Source organism: Enoplosus armatus, chromosome 7 (genome assembly GCF_043641665.1).
Source record: "Enoplosus armatus isolate fEnoArm2 chromosome 7, fEnoArm2.hap1, whole genome shotgun sequence".
NCBI classification, from domain to species: Eukaryota; Metazoa; Chordata; class Actinopteri; order Centrarchiformes; family Enoplosidae; genus Enoplosus; species Enoplosus armatus.
The window spans coordinates 6,857,058-6,877,266 of NC_092186.1; the positions used below are offsets into that span (position 1 = coordinate 6,857,058).

The window sequence follows — 20,209 nt, forward strand, 5'->3', positions numbered from 1 at the left end:
GCAGGTATGATGTGCCACAGCAATGAGACTTGATGGTGTGCACAGGGTTTTATACAGAATCAGGAAAGTCATTTTTTCAATCAATATGACTGCACATTGAACACAAAAATATTTTTAAAAAGAAATCCGTTTAGGAAGGGGCAATTATATTTCAATGGGCTGCCAAAATAAATTCTATATATGGCAAACGCTGTAATATCTCGAAGACATAGATTGTCACGAAAGGTCTCAACCAAGCATCATCCGCCACAGTAAGAAAGTTGGCCGTTCCGTTACATGGTTTCACACATTCTTGCATCAGGAGCGACACTGTCTCCTTCACAAGTTTAATCAGACACTAATCCCAAAGAAAGGGTCTCCAGTGTGCCCTAGCACGGCACTTATAGAAGACTAGAGCCAGGCCGACGCAAGCTGCCACTGAGGTGCAGGTGAGCGTGTTGTAGCAAGGGGGAAGGTCTGACTCCATACAGGCATTAGAAGTAATTAAATGTGCTAGAAGAGGGGACTTATAATGACTGTATGCACCGTGTGAGATAGTTATAGTTATGCTAAAAAAAAAAAGAGGAGGTACAAATTACACTGAGGAACACAATTTTTGTTGAGTTAGGTCTGACAGCTGTTTTTAACTAATTTTTGGGTGCGGAATCCAAAACTGATCTCAGTTTTTCTCTATCACGTCAAGTTTTTGAACTATAGGATCCGCGTTTTCTTAAAAAATATGAAAAATACTGTACTTAACACATATGTGTGTGATAGTACTGACCTATTGGGAGCTGCACACACCTCTCACTGCACTGTCTCAATTGTGATTGCACAAACAAGTTGCCACGTAGCTGTAGATGAGTCCAATCGTAATCAGCTGGCAAGTCTTACTACAGCTAATCAGTGGAATTTTGCTTATATGGAGGGTAAGCTGTGGAGAAAAAACTTGACGTGCTAGAAAAAAACTGACTGCAATTTTGGAATCAGCATGCCAATTTTAGTTTTAATCAGCATAAAAATCTAACTCAACAGAAATTATTTTTCAAATTGTTCCCCAGTGTTATATATTGTAAATGCCATAGGAAGACAATGAGACAGTATGTAACACTGGGCAGGTACCTTGAAATAGGAAGGTGTCACCGTTTCTTTCTCCACTCTTTTAACATTTTTAATTCCTGTGATTTACGATGGCAGCAGCAAAAACTATAAATTGGTTTCACTGCCACTAACGTCTCCATTCATCAACCGCGCATCAACATAAATAAGGGTCACGGCTCACGACTGTATAAATACATCGAGAGATTGTGCCGAACAGAGATAACACATGTACAACCCAGCAAACACAAATTAAATGTACCAACAGTGCATACCCATAGAATACTTCCAAATGTCTGTATGTACATTATAAATGTGTATGCACTGTGAAGTCTATATTAGCTGGATGTCTGGATCTGCAACAACACGACTGCCGGTTAACTCTCACCTTAAGGGATACAGTAAGTGCATCACTACCTAACACACATGTTTAGCTCTCTAGGATCTTTTCTTTAACTTGTTGTGTAAAGTGTCTTTGAGTGTCTTTAAAGCGCTCTATAAATTAAAAAAAATATTATTATCATTACATGTATTGGGTGCCCAATGTCCACACAAATGATTTAATAAAAGGAAAACAACCTAGAAAATCTGAGAAAGAGAAATCATCAGGGACTAACTTAAATGTCACTACTGAATTCATGAAACACTTTCAAAGTAAACTGTAAAAAGTTAAAAGTTCATGCAAAAAAATTAGACAACAGTGATATTTGGAACTGTGATTAATTGTTTTTGTCAAGTTAAAGCTACGTTAAGTCATTTTTGACCACTAGAGGGCAGAAAAACTCACAGCAACAGAGATTTTACAGGCTTATCTAGTTCTTATGACTAACGTGTTAACATACGACTGCCTACTTACACATCTGGCAGGCACATTGCAACATGGCCCTCCCCTTGGAGTAACTCTAGACTAACAAACCAAAACAATGAGCTTCTAGAAGCTGTATCAAGCAGCAGAGTGGGATTTTGAATTTCAGCATCAGAATCCCTTTCACATTCACAGTCAGTCATTTGATTTAATGTTAATATCAAAATACTGCTTATTGGCGTTTTAAAGCGGTGCTGTGGTCCCTGTCTGTCGCAGCAGAGTTGTTTGGAATAATAACTGTCAGCCCTTCTTCTCAGTGTGCATGTATTACTGCCATTGCAGTGATGCTCTTTTCATAATTACCCAAACACCTTGTCATAAGATGAGATTTTCAAAACAGTTAGCTGCACTCTTTATAGACTGAGGAGTGAAGTGCCAACCAAGCTGTTCATCTAGTCATATATATATATACTGTGATATATTTGATTATTTTTTCTAGTACAAAATCCTTCACTGCATCAAGGGCAATGAATCAATACAAACACAATAACTTCAGTGGAAAAGTCTTAATACAACAACATAAAATACAGGTAAATAAAGGACAAGAAGTGACATGAATCTATCACAGATGACGTGTTCCTCGATTCGTCATTCACCTGTCAGTACTGTACCATCTGTACAGCTCAAACAGCAATTTCCCCTTCATCTTATTGTTATTATTCTCTGTTACACACAAACCATGAGGAGCATTATGTTTGCTTTACTAAGCGTCTGGTTCATGTGTCAGATTACACCGAGCTGATCTGTTACAGTATATCAGTGCAGAGTTTAGGCAGAGAGCTGTGAAAGTGCCTACTTCTTTGCGCAGGTCCTGATTTGATACTATAATCACATTGGGTGGATCTCCGACAGCTGTGGCAGCCCCTCCAATGTTGGTGAAGATTACTTCTGCAATCAGGACATGTCTGGGGTCTAGATTAAGCACCTCACACAACCTGCAAAATCAGATAGAGACAGAAAAGCCCTTTAGCCCAGATTAGATTGCGACGGGTGGGAGAAATAAATACAGGAGTATAAAAAGGATATTGGAAGATAAACAGCATTGGTCCTTCAATGTCGTGGCTGTACAGGATATCCACCCTGCTGGCCTGGTGACAAATTAGAGCACAGTTTGGCCCGAACTGACAGAGGTGGGCGGCACACATGCAGTTGATTTGCAAGACACTGCACTGCAGTAAATTGTAGCTTCTGTGTAGTAGTTCTGTTTTTAGGAATGTAATGTGTGTTTGCCCGGGCTGGACTATATTCAGCTTCTTTCAGAGAGGAGGTCGTGATCTACCGACTGCTATTTAAAGAAATACTGTAGAGCTACTGGATACCAACCACTGATTAGATACAAGAACTTTAAGTTAAAGATAGATAAAGAATAGATAACAGTTAGCCTGGCTCTGTTCAAAGGTAAAAAAAAAAAACGCACATCAAACACTAATTAACATGTTATATCTGGTTTGTTTGATACCTAATGGTGACAGGAGTGAAAAGCATCATAGTGGTCACGTTGTCCAGAAAAGCAGAGAGAATGGCGGCGATGAGACAGAGGATGATGATCATTGGCCACACTCTTCCTCTGGATAATTGGTAAGCCTGCAGAGAGAAGTAATATGACAACCAGGCAATGTTAATGGCAATTAGCAACCCATTAAGTGGACGACTTGATTCAGTACGAGTGCAGGACGGATTCAAAATCCACAAAAAACGAGTCAAAGTAATCGTTGAGTGGTGTTGCTGAGGACGAGTTCTGACACTTCTGAGATGTGTTTCAGCCTTTAAAAGCATCAAGAATGTCAGTGAAACATCATAAAAGAGCGCTTAAATGCTTAAATTTCCTTTATGAGTGGTAGCACTAGAATAGGTGGTGTACTCAGATTCCTAAAATAGCCATATCATATTGAATTACACACAGATTCACACTCAGTCTTTAATGCTAATATACCAGTCTTAGCCCCATGGGGCTGGCTCAGGGTGGCCACCTTTGCGATGTATTAGAGGGATGTTTCAGAGCTGCTAAGCTGTTCTCAGAGAAGGTATTTTAATTTGGAGTGCCTGCCCTTGTTCAACTCACGCTTAAAATTCATGAGCCTGCACGATCCTCCTGGTCTGAGTGCTACTGTACCTGAAGGACAAAAGGCATTCGCCCTCCTTCTCCATCTACACAGAGCGTTCAGGATTAAAACTGAGCATCCCAGAGCTGTTTTCCTGATGGTAGGAAACCTTGAACTTGTACACAGAGGATGAAGGACTTATTGTCTACTGTCGAGTAACAGACTCATTTGAGAATGTGTATTACTTTATTATTTGTAGGATACACGTAGATGGACAATATCGCACAAACAGAATCCAGTTTAAGATAGATTAATTATATTAATTAGATAATTAATTAATTAGATAGATTACAGTCCTGAAATGTGATAACATACAGCTATAAATTGAGAAAGAAACTGTTTAATCAGTTCACACAGAGAGCAGAGAAATTAAATAAGAAATATAAAACTAATTCATTTCGATTGACAGTACTGACCTAGTTTTCTGAAATTTCCCAAAAAACTAATGTCATTCTTGTCAGCCTGTTACACAGTAGTGCCGTACTTTTGAGTCAGGATGTAAAGATAAGATAGGCATCAAACTTGTTGGGTCATCTTACATTACAAAGGTCTTCTCAAATCAAGTCAACATAAAAACTATAGGCTTGTCATGTATGAGTGATAATATCAGATTTAGCTCAAAGCTTTGAGACAACTCTAAAATACCAGTAAGCTCAATATCCCACATGGTGAAATGGTATATTCCTAAAAGGTATGATTTTGGTTATTTCCATGCGTTAGTACTGGGACCCATCATCATTATCACACAGCACAACTCACCTTCACAGCACAGTAATCAAAGAAGCCGGTCTCTGAAAAAATGGCCACCAGAACCATCTGGAAGAAACAGGACAGATTTGTTTAAAAACAAAAAACAACCATTAGCCATTATGTAACAAGATCATATGTCACCCTGATATTTCAAAAATAGTCACCACAGATAAAAGAAGGTGCTCACATAAGAGATGGCGGTCAGAGAAACAGATATACTGTATCTCCAATGTGCTCAACTTTCAGGATGCTAGGATACTCTTTTCACTGATACTTTATTATCAAGGCCATCATGGTATGACTGCAAAATGAGTGGAAAGATGACACCTCCAAACTGTTAATGAGCGATATAAACTTACATAAACAATTTAACATAATTGCATTGTATACAGTGTATAGTAGTACAGCTAAATACATGGTATCTTTGAAATGTATTGCCTTTAGGTTTGGAATATTTTCAGAAACTCCCTCTGCTGTATTTCACAGAATGAGATGAAAATTTCAGTGGCAGCTGTTGACAGTGGAAGTTGTCCAAAGGAAGCCACCATCTGTGGTCATGCATCAATATGAAATTTAGATATCTGAATCTGGCAGAATTATCTTTTGTGTGAATAATGAGGGCTGAACATTTTGTTATAGCTGTGTGTCTGAAAAGAATGTTTTAAAATCAAATTCAGTTTTTAGCCTTCATAGAAACTTTTTAGACGCTCTCTTCAATTTTATACCAAACTTGACAGGAAATGTTTGTTTCCATGGAGACACGATTTTACATTGTCAATCTCACTTGCCTCCACAGAAACAGATTGGGTTAGGGTTAGGGAAGTAAAGTAAGTAGTAGATAAGACTGATAGAAAGTGAAGTTAAGATGTCAGATATAAAATAAAAGAATACTAAATACTTGTTCTGTGTAAAACGTTACAAATTAGACCAAAAAGGGAGTAAATGAACATGTGAAAAACAAAGAGTCTTACCATGCCAAACAGAAGAGCCAGCGTCTCATAGTCGATCCACTCTACCACAGTAACCAGACTGGGCCGCTGTGGGAGAGACAAAGAAAATAGTTAGACTGTCCAAGTTGTGATACCTTACTGACCTTTGAACTCTCTGAAGTACTAAAAGCTCTTCCTGCGTTCATTACCCACCTTTCTTTTCCAGAATATTTTTTTAGCTTCTTTACTATTGCAAAATAGAGGCTTTTGACAAGCATGTGTAAGCAGGAGCCGCCCAAACTATTAATTCCTCTGTTAACAAATATAAAGTCTAACTGGCCTAATGAACATGGCAGCCATTTTGAATCCGTTGATTGGGAAACTCTACCAGGAAGAAGGCGGCTATAGCCCAGCTCTGTTCAACATGCACATCATGTAGAATCATCCAATACTGCCTTAAGAAAAAGATGTATCAGAAGCAAATAAGTTTATAGTACATGGGGGGTTAATTATAGTGTTACTTGGCCCATACGACTCTCTACCAATTCAGCTAGGGTAGCTAGCTAACTGACAGCTATTAAGCTAGCAAACTACCTTTCTCAGTAATTTCAAGCTGTCGTTATTGTTCCCTAAACAATAAGCAATACAATAATAAACAATAATAATTGCTCAACTCATATTTTGACAAAAGTATAGTGTTTGAATAAGCGAAGTAGTTTGAGGTTATTTATTTTATAGCTCATTGAAACAAGTAAAGCGTAAAAGACTTACATCACCAATGACAGCCAGAGCAGCTAAGGCTGCCAGCGACCCCAGCATGGCGGCCAGAGTGCGGTGCACAATCTGAAAATACAAAAGATTCAGCAGAAACACTTTAATTTAATGCCTCTGAAGCAAAGACGGCTACAATATTTACAACATTTAGATGTAGATACAACCAATCTAGTTCTTTCTCTCTCACACTCTCAGGTACGTAAACCACATGAAGTCACATATTCTCCATTTACATCTATAATAAGTCTTTACTCTGTCAAATCCACTACTTTTTTTTGGGTGTTGTATTGAATTTCATGTTGCATTATTATCGTGTATCTTTCTCATGGTGCCAGTGTTTTATTTTTACTTTTTTGTATCTGTAAAAAAAATTCTCAAAATATGTCTGATTTACAGGAAGGATGAGTCAAAAAAATTTTCCTGTTCCATTAGGTCTATGATGGTCTGTCATTTTCTTCAGTGTAAAATATCCAGACATGCACAACTTCAAGGAGATATTACAGACAACTCCATGATGTTGTTAAGAGTCGCCCTCCTCCACCAGGCTCCATCACCGCTCTCATGTATGATGCATCCCATTATTAAAAATGGAGGCCTGTGATAAGCATGACTGTGTTATCAGACATCAGAGCTGCTCCTCTGACGTTCATGCCATCGCAATAAATTGCAGGAAAGTAGGTCACTTTATGTATATTGGCAAATGCTGAGGCTGTTCCTCATGAAGAAATCTGTGGCCTTTGTCTTGACCTAAATGGAAGACTACCTTATTAAAAAAATGTAAAAAAGCAAATTCTATTTCATTTGCATTGTGTAAGGCAGTTTTATTGGCAGGTTCATTCTGGCAAAGGAAAGATGGCTGGTTAACTCAGTTGTCTGTTGTGAAGAACAATGTTTGATGAGAACAACAGTCATCATCTTCAGTGCATACTGACCTTGTTGAACAACTCAACACTAAATTGGGTCTCGTCACTCAAAGTGAATAAAAGCTCAGACACTTTCAGAAACGTCTCTTTGTCTGAATACATCTGTTCAGATGTTCGTGCATAAAGGAGAACAAAGACATCCTCTTTTTCTGACTCAGCCTTTGTCAAGAATGACGAAAAGCAAAACTGTGGTTCTTTACTTCAGACCTCCGTAAGGACATTTCACCGAAGTGCCCATTAAAAAGAAGAAAAGTGTCCAACACATTGAGAGATCCCTTTGTTCGAACGTATCATTCAGAAAATCACAATATCCATATGTGATCGCTCATTAAAATAAGGTTTTAACAGAGAAAAACAAATCTCCTCTGCAGAGGAGTGAGCCGTTCACAAGTGGAGACCTGACAGAGCTGAAGTCAGATGGCATCTTGCTGATGTCTGAATAGTCATGCACTATATGCTCTTGTGCTTTAGAGACAATCCCTCGCACTTTCAATTACAGCCTCTGCATGCGGACCTGTCAGTGACAGAGTGTAACTGGCGCTGGCAGCTCTCACATCCCGCTGTTGACTTTCACATCACAGCGTCGCCCCGGCCGGCCGGCACAGCTTAGTGAGTTCGCACCTCGTCATGCTCTGGGAGATTAGCCTGTCTAATTAAAACCAAACACCGACTGGAAGTGAATGAGAATTACAGATGTACATCCAGGGAGCTCAAATCTAATGTCAAAATAATGATAACTAATATGTGGGAAATAATATAATTTCATCAATCATTAAGTATCAAATGATTGATAATAAATTGATGACTTGTTGCATATATCTTAGTAACTTTTTGACTAGTTATTAATATATTAATAATTTGTAATTCCTGAGGTGATGCGTTTTTTTAATACCTTGTTAATGATTAAGTAAGCATTACGTGTGTCATAAACATGTTGCAACATGTTAACATAAGCACGTTAATTAATTTCACTTACAAACCTGACCACTAAAAAACTATGAATTAAATGATGAGTAAATTTAAAGTGATGGAGCATCTACTAATTATTACTTACTAGTATTTTGAATTAGTATGAATTAGTCTGTGCCCCTTTATGCTCTTTGACTTAATATAGTAGTAATTATTAATTGAGCCATCATTCATTTCATTATTATTTACACCTGTGCTTTTCATACTGTGACATGTCAAAATGTCCATGGTTCGACCAAACAGAAGAGTGAGGGAGGTGTCAATCAAGCAAAGTCAGTCCACACCCACTCGCACGTCTAATCAAGCAAAATGAAAACACCTGTGGGGATGGCACCACGAGTGTGCAGCACCTTTAATTTGTGTTCACTGAACAAAATACAGGGCAGTATATTAGGTATAGGTAAAATAATACCAGCTGTAAGTGGCAGCAGATACTGTATTGAAAACCAACTCGTTGATCATCCGAAGAAGAGCGTGAGCATTGCAGGCCATTTACCTCAAAGATGATGAGAACGTAGACCCCAGCCAGGATGATTCCAGCGATGGCCACCTGTGTCTCCACACTGACGTAGAGCGACTGGTGGGTCATGGACAGCGGCACCACCTCGTTATCCTGCAGGAAGGCCTGCACCGTGACGACGATGGGGTCACTTGTGTGGGAAAGGAAACAGCACAGTCACGGAGAATGATTCGCGTGTTTTACTTTCATTGAACGTTATCAATCCCTAAACTACCGAATGTTGTCAGAAATCTGCCATGTAATGCTTTTAATGTTGAAGTGCATGAACACCACACAGTGTTATATATAATGCTGTCCAAGAAAACAGCACCACATACTCAACAATGATATATCATATGACGTTATGTGGCATACATTTAATTAAAAATGTTCAGTGCATGTGGATAAAAAGACGTAATGGCAGCTGCAGAGAAGGGAATTTTGAGAAGAAAGTGCTCAAAAGATATCTGGATATACATATATTCTCTGTCTCCAGGGGGCCTCAATTATTTCTTGTAGATCTGAAGTTATGCATTTTGTTGAGCATTTTATGCATCCTGTCAATTAACCTATGGTTATATGATCTGTGGTAGCTACGCAATGATTTTTATGTAGCAAACAAAAGACAACTTTCACTGTTAACTGAAAGATCCAAAGCATACAGAATTTAATGCTTTCACACAACCTGTTATCATGCTAAAATGCAACACTAAGATGGTTAACATTATACCTGTTTAGCATCATTGTTTTAAAACGAAACTTGCAAGGAAAAGCTGAAATAAAACAAAACATAAATCTGGGGTGAAAAAAGAAAAGTCAAGAAAAGTCAGACTACCCTCCCTCCAGCAAAAATGAAAATTACATAACCTTCCCCTTTTTCAGACCTACGTTTCTACTAATAATATTCATACAGTCCCTTAGGTGACCAACGTGCATGTTAAAATCAACCTGTTCAAATCAACATAGTGTCCTACAGTGTTCTGAGTACCTGCTGAGCATCTCAAACGTTTTTGTTAACAGTATCTGGTCACTTCGTTCTCCATGTAGAGGAATGGTCCAATTGTGGATGACCTGTTCACAAACAGGATAAATGAGTTTGGTTTTCACTAATCAGCACTTCACTGATGATGCAGCAAAGAAGCAAAGCGTATATAACAGAGACGCCCTCACCTGCTGAGTCCTCCTCCTCCGTTGTCCCGCCTGCTCGGTCTGCTCCACCTGGATCAGGATGTACTCCTGGTTGGTGAGGTCAATCATCCCTCCTGTGAAAGGGCCTCCCACCTGGAGCTTCAGCAAAGCGTTGTCTCTGAAATCTGTCAGGTTCATTGCTGTTGGGACGCGGACCGTCAAGAGAAAAATGCGTATATGTGTTGAATGTGTATTTCAAAAGGACACTGGCGCTAAATCTTTTCCAGACGACCGGTATTTCTTTTTTATTTTAGAGAATGAAGGACACTTGTACTTTTTGGAGACGCCATTTTGGAACTGATTAAATGCTTCATAAGAATAAGTAATCTCATAAACTGTGCAAGTCTTTTCAGAATATGAAGAAAAGAGGATCCTCCCTGCTTGAATATGACTCATAGATTGAAGAACACATTGAAACACAGCAGTAGGGACCATCTATTCTCCTGTCAGGATTGCTACCACTCCTGACTCTTACCTCCCTCTTATCGTCTCCTGCAGCATTCACTCTGATTAAAGCCAGGTGAAGACCCTTGTGCATTAAACACATTTTTAAAAACCTGTCAAAGTATTTTTTTTTCTTCTCCCGTGTCTCTGCGTGCCCTTATACTCAAAGTAAAACACTGCTGCATCATGTCCCACCCCTATCCCTGCTGATTAAAGGCCTTTTCCAGCCCACTTTCTTCAATTTCAGAACATAACATAAAATACCAGCGTGCATCGACAAGGATGCAGTGGGAAAGGATACAGAAACTGTCCGTTGAGGAGACTGCCAACATCCTCCAGGGGTTGTCTCGATCTGGATACATGCTGAAGAACAGCTGAAACCAGAATGTATTTATCAACACATTACTCACTCAGTCCACACAGTTCCTACCAGAGATATCGAGATGCTGAGGGGAAAAAACGCCGTATGCTGCTGTACAGACTAACTGGGCTAACTAACTTGCTAAGGATTTTATTTGATTAAATGTATCTACCCTCTGTCCAGTTTCACTCTGGGATCAGCTTCATCGCATGAATTAAAGGAACAGTTCAACATTTTGTGAAATATATTTATTCTTAAGATACGAGGATTGATACCACTCGCCTATCTGTGCGCGAAGTGTGGAGCTAGAGCCAGGAGGCGATTAGCTTGGCTAGCGTAAAGATTGAAGGCAGGGGGAAACAGCTAGCCTGGATATCTCTAAGCTTCAAAACCAGCACTTCTAAAGCTCACTAATTAACACATTATATCTTGTATGTTTACTCTGTACGTAAAAAGAAATCTAAAAAACAACAATTTGTGGTTTAAGAGTCTTGTGTTCACAGTGAGGTTGCTAGCAAACCAGCCAGAGATGCCGCAGAGACGCTGGACGATGGATAAAATGATGTTCGTCAAGAAATAGTGCCTGCAATGTAAATCCCTCTAAAACCACAATTGTTTTTTTTTTTATTTCTCATTCATGAGCTTTAGAGGTGCCTGTAGGTGCATTTTTGAACTTAAGTCGGACAGAGCCGAGTCAGCCGTTTCCCCCCCGCTTCCAAACTTTATGCTAAGCTAGGCTCCAGCTCCATACTTAGTACACGGGCATGAGAGTGGTATCAATCTTCTCATTTCACATTAATAGCAAAAAAGAAGTAATGAAAGTAAGTGAATAGAAAATTAAAATGTTAGAGTTTTTTTGAGCACAAACTTAATTATTAGGTTGCTTGTTTTTTTACAATTTGATGCCAGAGGAACAACACTTACACTGCAGAGAACGACAATAGTAAAGATTGTAGCAATTTTGGAGGCTCTGAAGCAGCATCTGAAAAGACAAAAAAAGTATTTTTTTCTTGTTAAATACAACAATAAATTGACCCAAAGGTCTTTAAAAGTTATTCAAATGAAACACTCAGAAGGACAAACCACAACTGGCTTATATATTAAGGGGTTAAAATGGAAAAAAAGGAAATACAGTATATATATTACAAAATATTACAGTCAGTCATAGTTTTTTCTACTGGCAACATGAGGGGTCTCACCTCATACTACTGGTGAGTCTGAAGTTGAGGTTGAGGTTGTCCAGAGGGTCGTTCTTCTCTGAGGAGCTAGAGCGGGATAGGGACAGGCTGGTAACCTCACTGCCCAGCCGATACCTCTTCTCCAGGTCCAGGGAGCTGCTGTCCCAGGGCTCTTCCCCTCCAACAAAGCTGGGGTCATGCAGGGTCATGTAGGTTATACTGGAAAAGAATAATCACCGTCAGCTCTCTGGGCATCGACCACTATAGTTTCAGTGACTGAAATAAACACTACTTTGTTATTAAGGACACCAGCTGTGGATGTAAGCTCTTAAATTGAAAAATGTTTCTAATACCGAGCAGCAAAAACATGTCTGTATAAGACAAGCATCCTATAATCACAATTTCACTGTCAATTGAATCAATGTAAGAAGGGTTTAACAATGATGTTATAAGTTAAGCCATTTCATTAAATGACTCTGCTAGCATGTCATTTTGATTCTGCCCAACATGGAATGAAAAATACGTAATCACAACTGTGATGAAAAATGTGAAACACTGTGAAATAAAAATGTCCCAGGGAGAAGAAATAAATAAAAACATTATGAAATAAACAAAGACATTTAAAAAGGGCATTTTGACACAAACAAATCTCCAATTAAACTATGAATTTATTTCCTATGAATTTATTCAATTATCACACAAATTATTAGTTCATTTATTTATTTTACACATTCATTTTCGTATTATTATAGAGTGTTTCATTTATTTATTTAATATTGGCTGCTTGTTTACTCCATACAGGATCTATAATCTAAAGCGTGATGACTCACTCACCTGTCATCTTGGGAGAATCTCAACAGAGGCGACCTCTCTGTAAGGTTGGCTGAATTTGATTTCCCCCTGAGAATATTAACCACGCTGAAATTGTGCCTGGAAAAAAAAAATTGCGAAGGAATTAAATGAGTTAAAAAATCAAAAATAGCAAAATCTGTGCTTTTCAAAAACTGAAAAGCAGAGTTTCTTTGAACTTTGACCCTGATAGAGAAGCCCTCAGCTGTAACGTCACAGCTGTCAGTCACTGGTTAAAGCAGTTTTCCAGACCCTTTGTAACCCACGGATGGCAGAAACGTAGGCGAGCAGCTGGGGACTCGACACCTGAGGAGATCATTAAAGCGTCTTTTGTCACCCTGCTGCTGCACTGTATCCCTGAGGCTCCTGCAGGCTGCCGCCCTCCGGAGCATCACAGCTGGGTCTCAACCAACAATCATATCCACACGTACACACACACACACACACACACACACACACACACACTCTCTCTCTATACCTGACTTTGTATTTGTCTTTCAAAGATAAACACACATGTACATTTAAAGCTGCTCACGCTGAGAATTTTTGATGTTAAAAGTGCCTGAGAAGCAGTTGTGCTGTCGTCTTCTGCTTTAAATAGTTCGTTTTTACCTAAAAAAAACAATCCACTATTTCATCAAACCCACAGTCATCTCAGCAATTACTTTGACAACAGCAGAGACGTCATGAGAATCGTTATGTAATGGAATACCAACCCACTGAGCCAAAACTGTTAGATGGAAATCTTTCTGAAAATTAGAGGTCCCCCTCGGCTAATCTTATAATCTTGAAGGGTTTTTACCCTGTGCCTGTCAAAAGGGTTGGGTGCTTAAACGCAGTCTGTGCACTTACTTAACAACAAGTAGTAGGAACATTGTAGTTCCCAATGTATTGTGTGTTAATTAATGTACCATTATCAGGGTTAGTTTTGTGATGGTTTTTACTAACTTCCTGCTGTATAGGGGAGGTAGTTCAGTAAGTCATAATGCCTTACTTGTGTTGCTTTTATTGTCATACAAGTCTGACAGGCGTTACCAAACACGCTCCAGACAGTTGGGTGCTTTGAATCAATGAATGTGGCAATGGTGTTGGATGACGGAGTAGATTACATTACGGAGGTCTGCCGCATTAATCCTCTTAGATACTCTTATACAACTACAAAGAGAATTACGGCATGTCTACAAATGTTTTCTCCCCTCTTCTTTCCCTGACTCTGACTGATCCAGTCTCCTAGATGTGACTTGGCGCACAAATTGCTCGGTCGCACTTTACAGAGGCGTCTTTAAAGGATATTGAGGCCAGACAGAACACGCACTGAGGCTGAGTTAAACAGCGGCCTTTTCAGGACACCTACAAGGGCCAGCCAATGTGATTAATATTGACCAATGGAAAATAGGTCATATTTTACAGGGGTTATTCTTCATTTCAACGGATTTCTTTTCTAATATATATAACAATTTACTATTTTGTGTCCAGCATAGTGTCTGCTCATAATATGATATGAATTTCTATTCTTGGTTATCCTGCCTTGATTAAGGTGCTATGTGATATTATCATCTGTCAATGTGGCGAACTTGGCAAACAGTTGCTTCTTTACACACCCAGCAGATATACTTAGCAACATTAGCATTCATTTGGAGTTGTGTCCAATATTCATTCTCCTTTTAGCTCTGTTTGGCTCTCCACCAATTCCTGAGACAAATAACTGGCTCTTTAGCTGTTAAATGCTCCACTATGTTTACAAGCTGGTCGCTAACTTTGTCTGTTTGCTGAGCAGGTAGCATTCAGTGGGTTTATCAGTAAAACCCAAACAATGCACTAAAAGATGCTAAAACGTTCTGCAGATCTGAGAGGAACTACAATGTCTGTGGATTTGTCGTTAAGATTTGTCAAAATATTTGATTGATTATAGCAGCTTTAATGTTTAAAGTCGGAACATGTTTAATTTTGGACACAATAGGACATTAACCACATAAAGAACTACAGCTTTCAAACACATTTTATCTTCACGCAGAGAAAACTTTCTGTGAGATCTGCATAAAAAAGAGCGTCTGTTAATGTATCTTGAGAAAGATTTTTTATCCATAATGCTTGACATTATTCCCAATTTCAAAATGTCTAATCTTCAAAAGAGAAAAGTAAAAGAAAAATGATGTGTCCGGATTAACAACAAAGATGCATCGCCTTTTTAAGTAGCCTTTAAGTCTAATACATTTGGCCACAGCCCTTCCATCACATTACAGTCCATTATGTCTGTGTTCAAACATATTATAAAAGTGCCAGACAGACAACCTGACGGCTACCACCACTGCTGCATTCCTTCAACTGAGGTTTGAGCTAGTCGGCCAGAAAGTTATTGTCAACATGTCAGATGCAATGATGTTCACATTTTTAACAGCAGCGCTCCCTCGCAGCTTTCATTACTGTAAGTGGGGAAACTACATGCAGCAGGTGAACCGGTTTTGCTCTTAGAGGAAACTTTATATTCTCGGTCCGAATGAGCTCATTTACTCTGCTACTTTAACCATCGTCTGTCCACTTTATGATCATGTGTGGTCTTTTTTTTCCTAATTTTTTCTTTTTTTGTGCCATTTTTTGTAATGTTTCTTTACTTTCTGTTATTATTTGTTGTCTAATTATTGAAGCCATGTCTTACATGCACAGTCTTTATGGGTCTGTGTCATGTTTCATCTGCAGAAGAAGAATCAAGAGCGCCTGATTGCTAATCTGACCTACCACAGGGCAGTGCAGGAGACACACATGCATCAACTGTAGTCGCCCTTCGTCATGTGCAACTTTGACTTAGTTCATGAAGCAAAAAAATCGGCAGTTTAATCCCAATAACGTCACAGCCACAGGCTTGTGATTAGCACCGCCTGAGTGGCTGAGATACATACCCACAGCCACACACACGTAAGTCTGTGTGTGTGTGTGTGTGTGTGTGTGTGTGTGTGTGAATTTTCATATTTTACAAGAAAAGTCCAGTGTTTTCCACATGTGCTCATACATCCTCTGGAAGATTTAACCAGCTGAGCATGTGTTATATGACTCTGCACGTGTGTTTCAAGTTCTTTAAGCTCTTGGTATGTCTTTACTCCAGGAATCCCAGTGAGAAGAGAAAATGAGGGCTTATCTCTTCCTAAAGTAGAACAAGTAGTAGAGTAGTAAAGTAGACGCATAGTCCATAAACTCTCAATTATTCCAATAGGCTTTAAACAATAACTTTGAACCAACATTATCAGTCTTTTGGTCACTTGGGGGCAGCAGAAACACACTGACGTACAGTGTCATCACATTTTAACTTGATATGGCAAACTTGTTAGCAAACAGTTGCTAATTTCACATTGAGCAGATAAGGATAAAGCAGATAACATTAGCATTCGTTTGGAGTCGTGTTTCAGGCCACCTGATGAATGTACCTCCAATTAGTCTCCTTTTAGCTCCGTTTGGGTCTCTACCAACTCGTGAGGGAAATATCTGTCTCTTTGGCTGCTAAATGCACCACTATGTTCACCAGCTGGTCGGTAACTTTGTCTGTCTGCTGAGCAGGTAGGTTTTTAGAGCTTTTTCGCCACCTGGATAACTAGCGCAGGGCGACAATGTCAGTTGGTCAGGCTGAAAATACTCCTGTTTGTGTATTTGCTACAAACTATATTGCCCAGCATTTTCAGGAAAGGTTTTAGCCTTCTTACAAATAAAATATACATTCATGACCTGTTTTAAAACATTTATGTTATCAGTGGGAACCAATGGGCTTTGGAGCTGAGAGCAACAAACAGGCTGGGAATGTCAGAAAGTATTGAGCAATGGGCTAATTTATTGTTGGTTTTGGTTTTCATGGGATTTGTTGACAATAACAAAAATATAAATATATAAAATGTATCCTTTAAACACCTACCCTCTCTGAGGTGCACTGGCATAGGACACCTGTATATGTAGGTTTTGGCCTGGGTTCTTTCTTTGGCTTTCAAGGTTACCACTTAGCTACGCTTTTGACTAGCTAATTAAAACTCAAATTAATGAGACATCATGTCAATAAACCACCAGGAGAGAGCAAAACACTTTCAGTAGTCATACCCATCCTCTTGTCGAACAGGGACAAAGCCCTCAGCATGGATGACGCACTGTCCCGAGGGCAGAACGGCAGACTGCTGCAGCTTCTGGGTGTCTCTCCTCTCTGAGATGCCCTGCAGCAGACGCAGCTCCCCAAAGTTCCCTGCGACGGCCTCCGGTGACCTCAGGCTGCTCCTGCCCTGATGTCCCTGGGCTGACGTCTGAGACATCTCCATCTCGCTTTTGTTCTCCAAATACATGGTGAGGCTGCTGGAGGGTAGAAGGAAGCAGAGTTTTGATTCAGCAGATATTTCAAAATAGATAAATTCAACAGTGATAGTAAACAGCAATAACTGATTGTTTTGGCCACTTGGTGGCAGCGGAAACAAACACAACACTGACATATTATCACCTTTTAAGTTGATATGGCTAACATGCTGCATGGAGCTAACATGGAGCAACATTAGCATTCATTTGTTTCTGGCCACCTGGCAAATGTAAGTCCAACATTTACTCTCTTTTAACTCTGTTTTTTAATGCTACGTTGACTAGCTAGTCGCTAACTTTGTCTATCTGCCAGTTGCAGCTGGGCAGGTAACGTATTGTGAGTTTTTAGAGCTTTTTCTTCCCTGCTGCCGCTGACGCTGTGAGAGTGGTGAGACAGAACCAAAACAGTGAAGGTGGAGGCTGGAAAACCAAAAGCAGTGACTTTTTAGTTCACTTGAATGTTATCTTGTCTTACTTATTTCATTACAATGTCTTTGTTTGCTTCATCTACACCAAAGATTTGTTGCATTTGTTGACTTTTATAACTTTTTTTAATCAACTGATTTGAGTGATGCAGTTAAGTAGCACATCAAAGACCATGGGATGAGTTTGGGACACAAGTCACTAGCCTTTAAATGAGTAACTTTCCTCTCCCTGGGTGAGAAGGAACAAGGAGCCTTCTTGCACTGCAGAAAACCACCATCCTTCAGTGCTGATTGAGCCCCAGGCCATTAAGTGTCTACTGTACGAGCTTTATACTGTACATGTAAAGTACCAGATTTTACATTTACATGCTTTGTAATGTAAATTCAACGCCTGCCATGCTACAGTAACACAGAGGGAGGCCAACAACAGCTGAGTGATTCACTGCATCCATAATGCACAGCGTGAGGTCAGTGGATGAGGTCAGCTACAGCAGACGTGGTCCTCGCCAACACAAAGGCTGCAAGAATTCGATGGGATTATTGCTCACATGAAGGGCAACAGGAACTCACATGTGACGTCGGAGTCCTCTGTGATAATACCGCTTTGAGGAGTAAGACTACAGTCCTGTCAAGAGGCGGCACAGGGTCGACCAACTGGTCCCTCCAACAATTTGCAGGAATATTAAAACAAAACATCATTACGAGCAAACCCCTTCCACATCACACATAGTGATTTGTTGATATTGATTGTAGTGGCTTTAAAGTTAAAAGTTGCACTATCAATTGTTCACATACATTATAATCCATTCACTCTTCAAGTTATATGATGTCATAATTCATTCTCAAATCCACTTGTACCATTTTTTGGCCCCTCAAAATAATGTCAGAGTGCCGGCTGGCATTTCAGTGCGCCTCACATAACATCCTTATCCAATGCTTGTGATGTGCCTCATCAGAGAGAAGAATCATCCCTTTTTATATGACATCCTGCCTGTGGGCTGTGTGTGACGACAAACACAAACTGCTTTCTTAATTTTTTCCACCCTCGTTCACAGCAATTTAAAATGCACGATAAATATCTCTCAACAAGTGCATTAAGGATAAGACAAAAGCACGTTTTCGAGGAGGTTAACGAGACTGTAGCAAGACAAGACTGTAACAGAAGGATTATACGTCTCAGGTTTCTGCCACATTTGCACAATTCTTCTTTTCTTTTTTTGTCTTTTAATTTTCAGCATCAGTTTATGTCTGAAAACATATAACATATATAATATAATATAATGTAAAATATAATGTTTCCTCTATCCACCACACATCCACTTAGATATTAGCTGAATGAAAGGGATTTTTACAAAGCTTTTGCAGCAGTATTAGGACATAATACTTAAACCCCCTAAAACAAAGCCCACTAGTGTAATACAGGAGTGTAAATCCACCACACACTGAAAGCAAAGGAACTGAAGCAACTCAGCCACCAACTTCAAATTAAATTCAAACTTTTATTTTAGCGACGTAAAGAGAGAGACAGAAATGAGACTTACCTTTCAAGATGAAGACAGATGTTGTTCTAGGTGATGATGATGGTAAGGGTGATGAAGACAAGGACAGTGATGATGGAAGTGGTGGTGATGATGATAAAGTTTGTGACGTTAAACGATGAACATCCGACAGCAAAAATCACAAGTGCTTCAGGCTGACAATCCTGTAAACATGCTGATATGTGCTACTGATGCTGGGACTCTTTTTTTTGTTTGTTTGTTTTTTTGGCTGTTATATTTGAGCACAGTGACGAGAGAGGCTGAGGTGTTTCTTCTCCTCTCCGGTGCTCCCAAGCAAAGGAAGGAGATGTTGCTGAGCAGTCTGGGTCTGGAGGAGCTGAAGAGGGAGGCAGGAGGAGGAGGGGAGGAGTGGCACAATTTGCTCTCCGCTAATTTCAGAAAACTTTCCCAACCAAACCCCCCCACGCTGCTTAGCCGCCTCCTCCCACCACCCCCAACCCCAAATCCACCAGTGAGAAGAACGCGTCATGACAGTTTCTTGACCTAAATAAACACGATTTTAGACATTTGAAAAAAGAAGAAAGAATTTGATAAAAATGTCGTGTTATAAAAGCACTCTCATCTTGTAAACGTAACTCAAAAGGTGATATTTATGCACATTTAAAGGTTGTTATTTTGTGACTTTATAATGACTTACCAGCTATTTTTTTTTTTTTTGTGATTTGAGTTTGGGGTCAAGTTTTTTCTGGGAGGGAGAGCTGTCGAATATGAACCAATGAGCCTAACTCGCTAAAACAGGGTGAGTCAACTCCACAGATTTAAGGCGTAGAAAGGTCAGACAGGTCAGACACTTCAAGGGAAACCTAAACCCCCGGCTGCATGTTTGCATTGCTTTTTTTTGTATTACTTCTCTGAATTGTTGTTATTTATCACTATAATCTTTTATTATATCATGCATAAAATAAGCTTCTCCTAAAAGCGTGGGCATGTAGCTCATTTGAAGCCTTTCTTTTTCATAGATCTATAAGGGTTGCTGTTTGTTGCGCAAATTTGAATC

The 20,209-nt window shown here is 39.5% G+C and overlaps 1 protein-coding gene across 1 annotated transcript in view; it reads right to left on the reverse strand.

The window, feature by feature from the left end:
* The window catches only part of oca2 (oculocutaneous albinism II), a 39,404-nt gene extending 22,183 nt beyond the window's left edge, over positions 1–17,221 (reverse strand). The window contains exons 1-13 of the mRNA XM_070909248.1: positions 16,986–17,221; positions 12,894–12,989; positions 12,081–12,278; positions 11,806–11,863; positions 10,822–10,894; positions 10,059–10,216; positions 9,877–9,959; positions 8,886–9,039; positions 6,495–6,566; positions 5,766–5,831; positions 4,804–4,860; positions 3,402–3,526; positions 2,739–2,877 (exon numbers count right to left, since the gene is read on the reverse strand). Coding sequence (XP_070765349.1) covers positions 2,739–2,877; positions 3,402–3,526; positions 4,804–4,860; positions 5,766–5,831; positions 6,495–6,566; positions 8,886–9,039; positions 9,877–9,959; positions 10,059–10,216; positions 10,822–10,894; positions 11,806–11,863; positions 12,081–12,278; positions 12,894–12,989; positions 16,986–17,221 — 1,515 coding nt within the window. The remainder of the gene's footprint in view (positions 1–2,738; positions 2,878–3,401; positions 3,527–4,803; positions 4,861–5,765; positions 5,832–6,494; positions 6,567–8,885; positions 9,040–9,876; positions 9,960–10,058; positions 10,217–10,821; positions 10,895–11,805; positions 11,864–12,080; positions 12,279–12,893; positions 12,990–16,985) is intronic.
* Between the last annotated feature and the right edge of the window lie 2,988 nt (positions 17,222–20,209).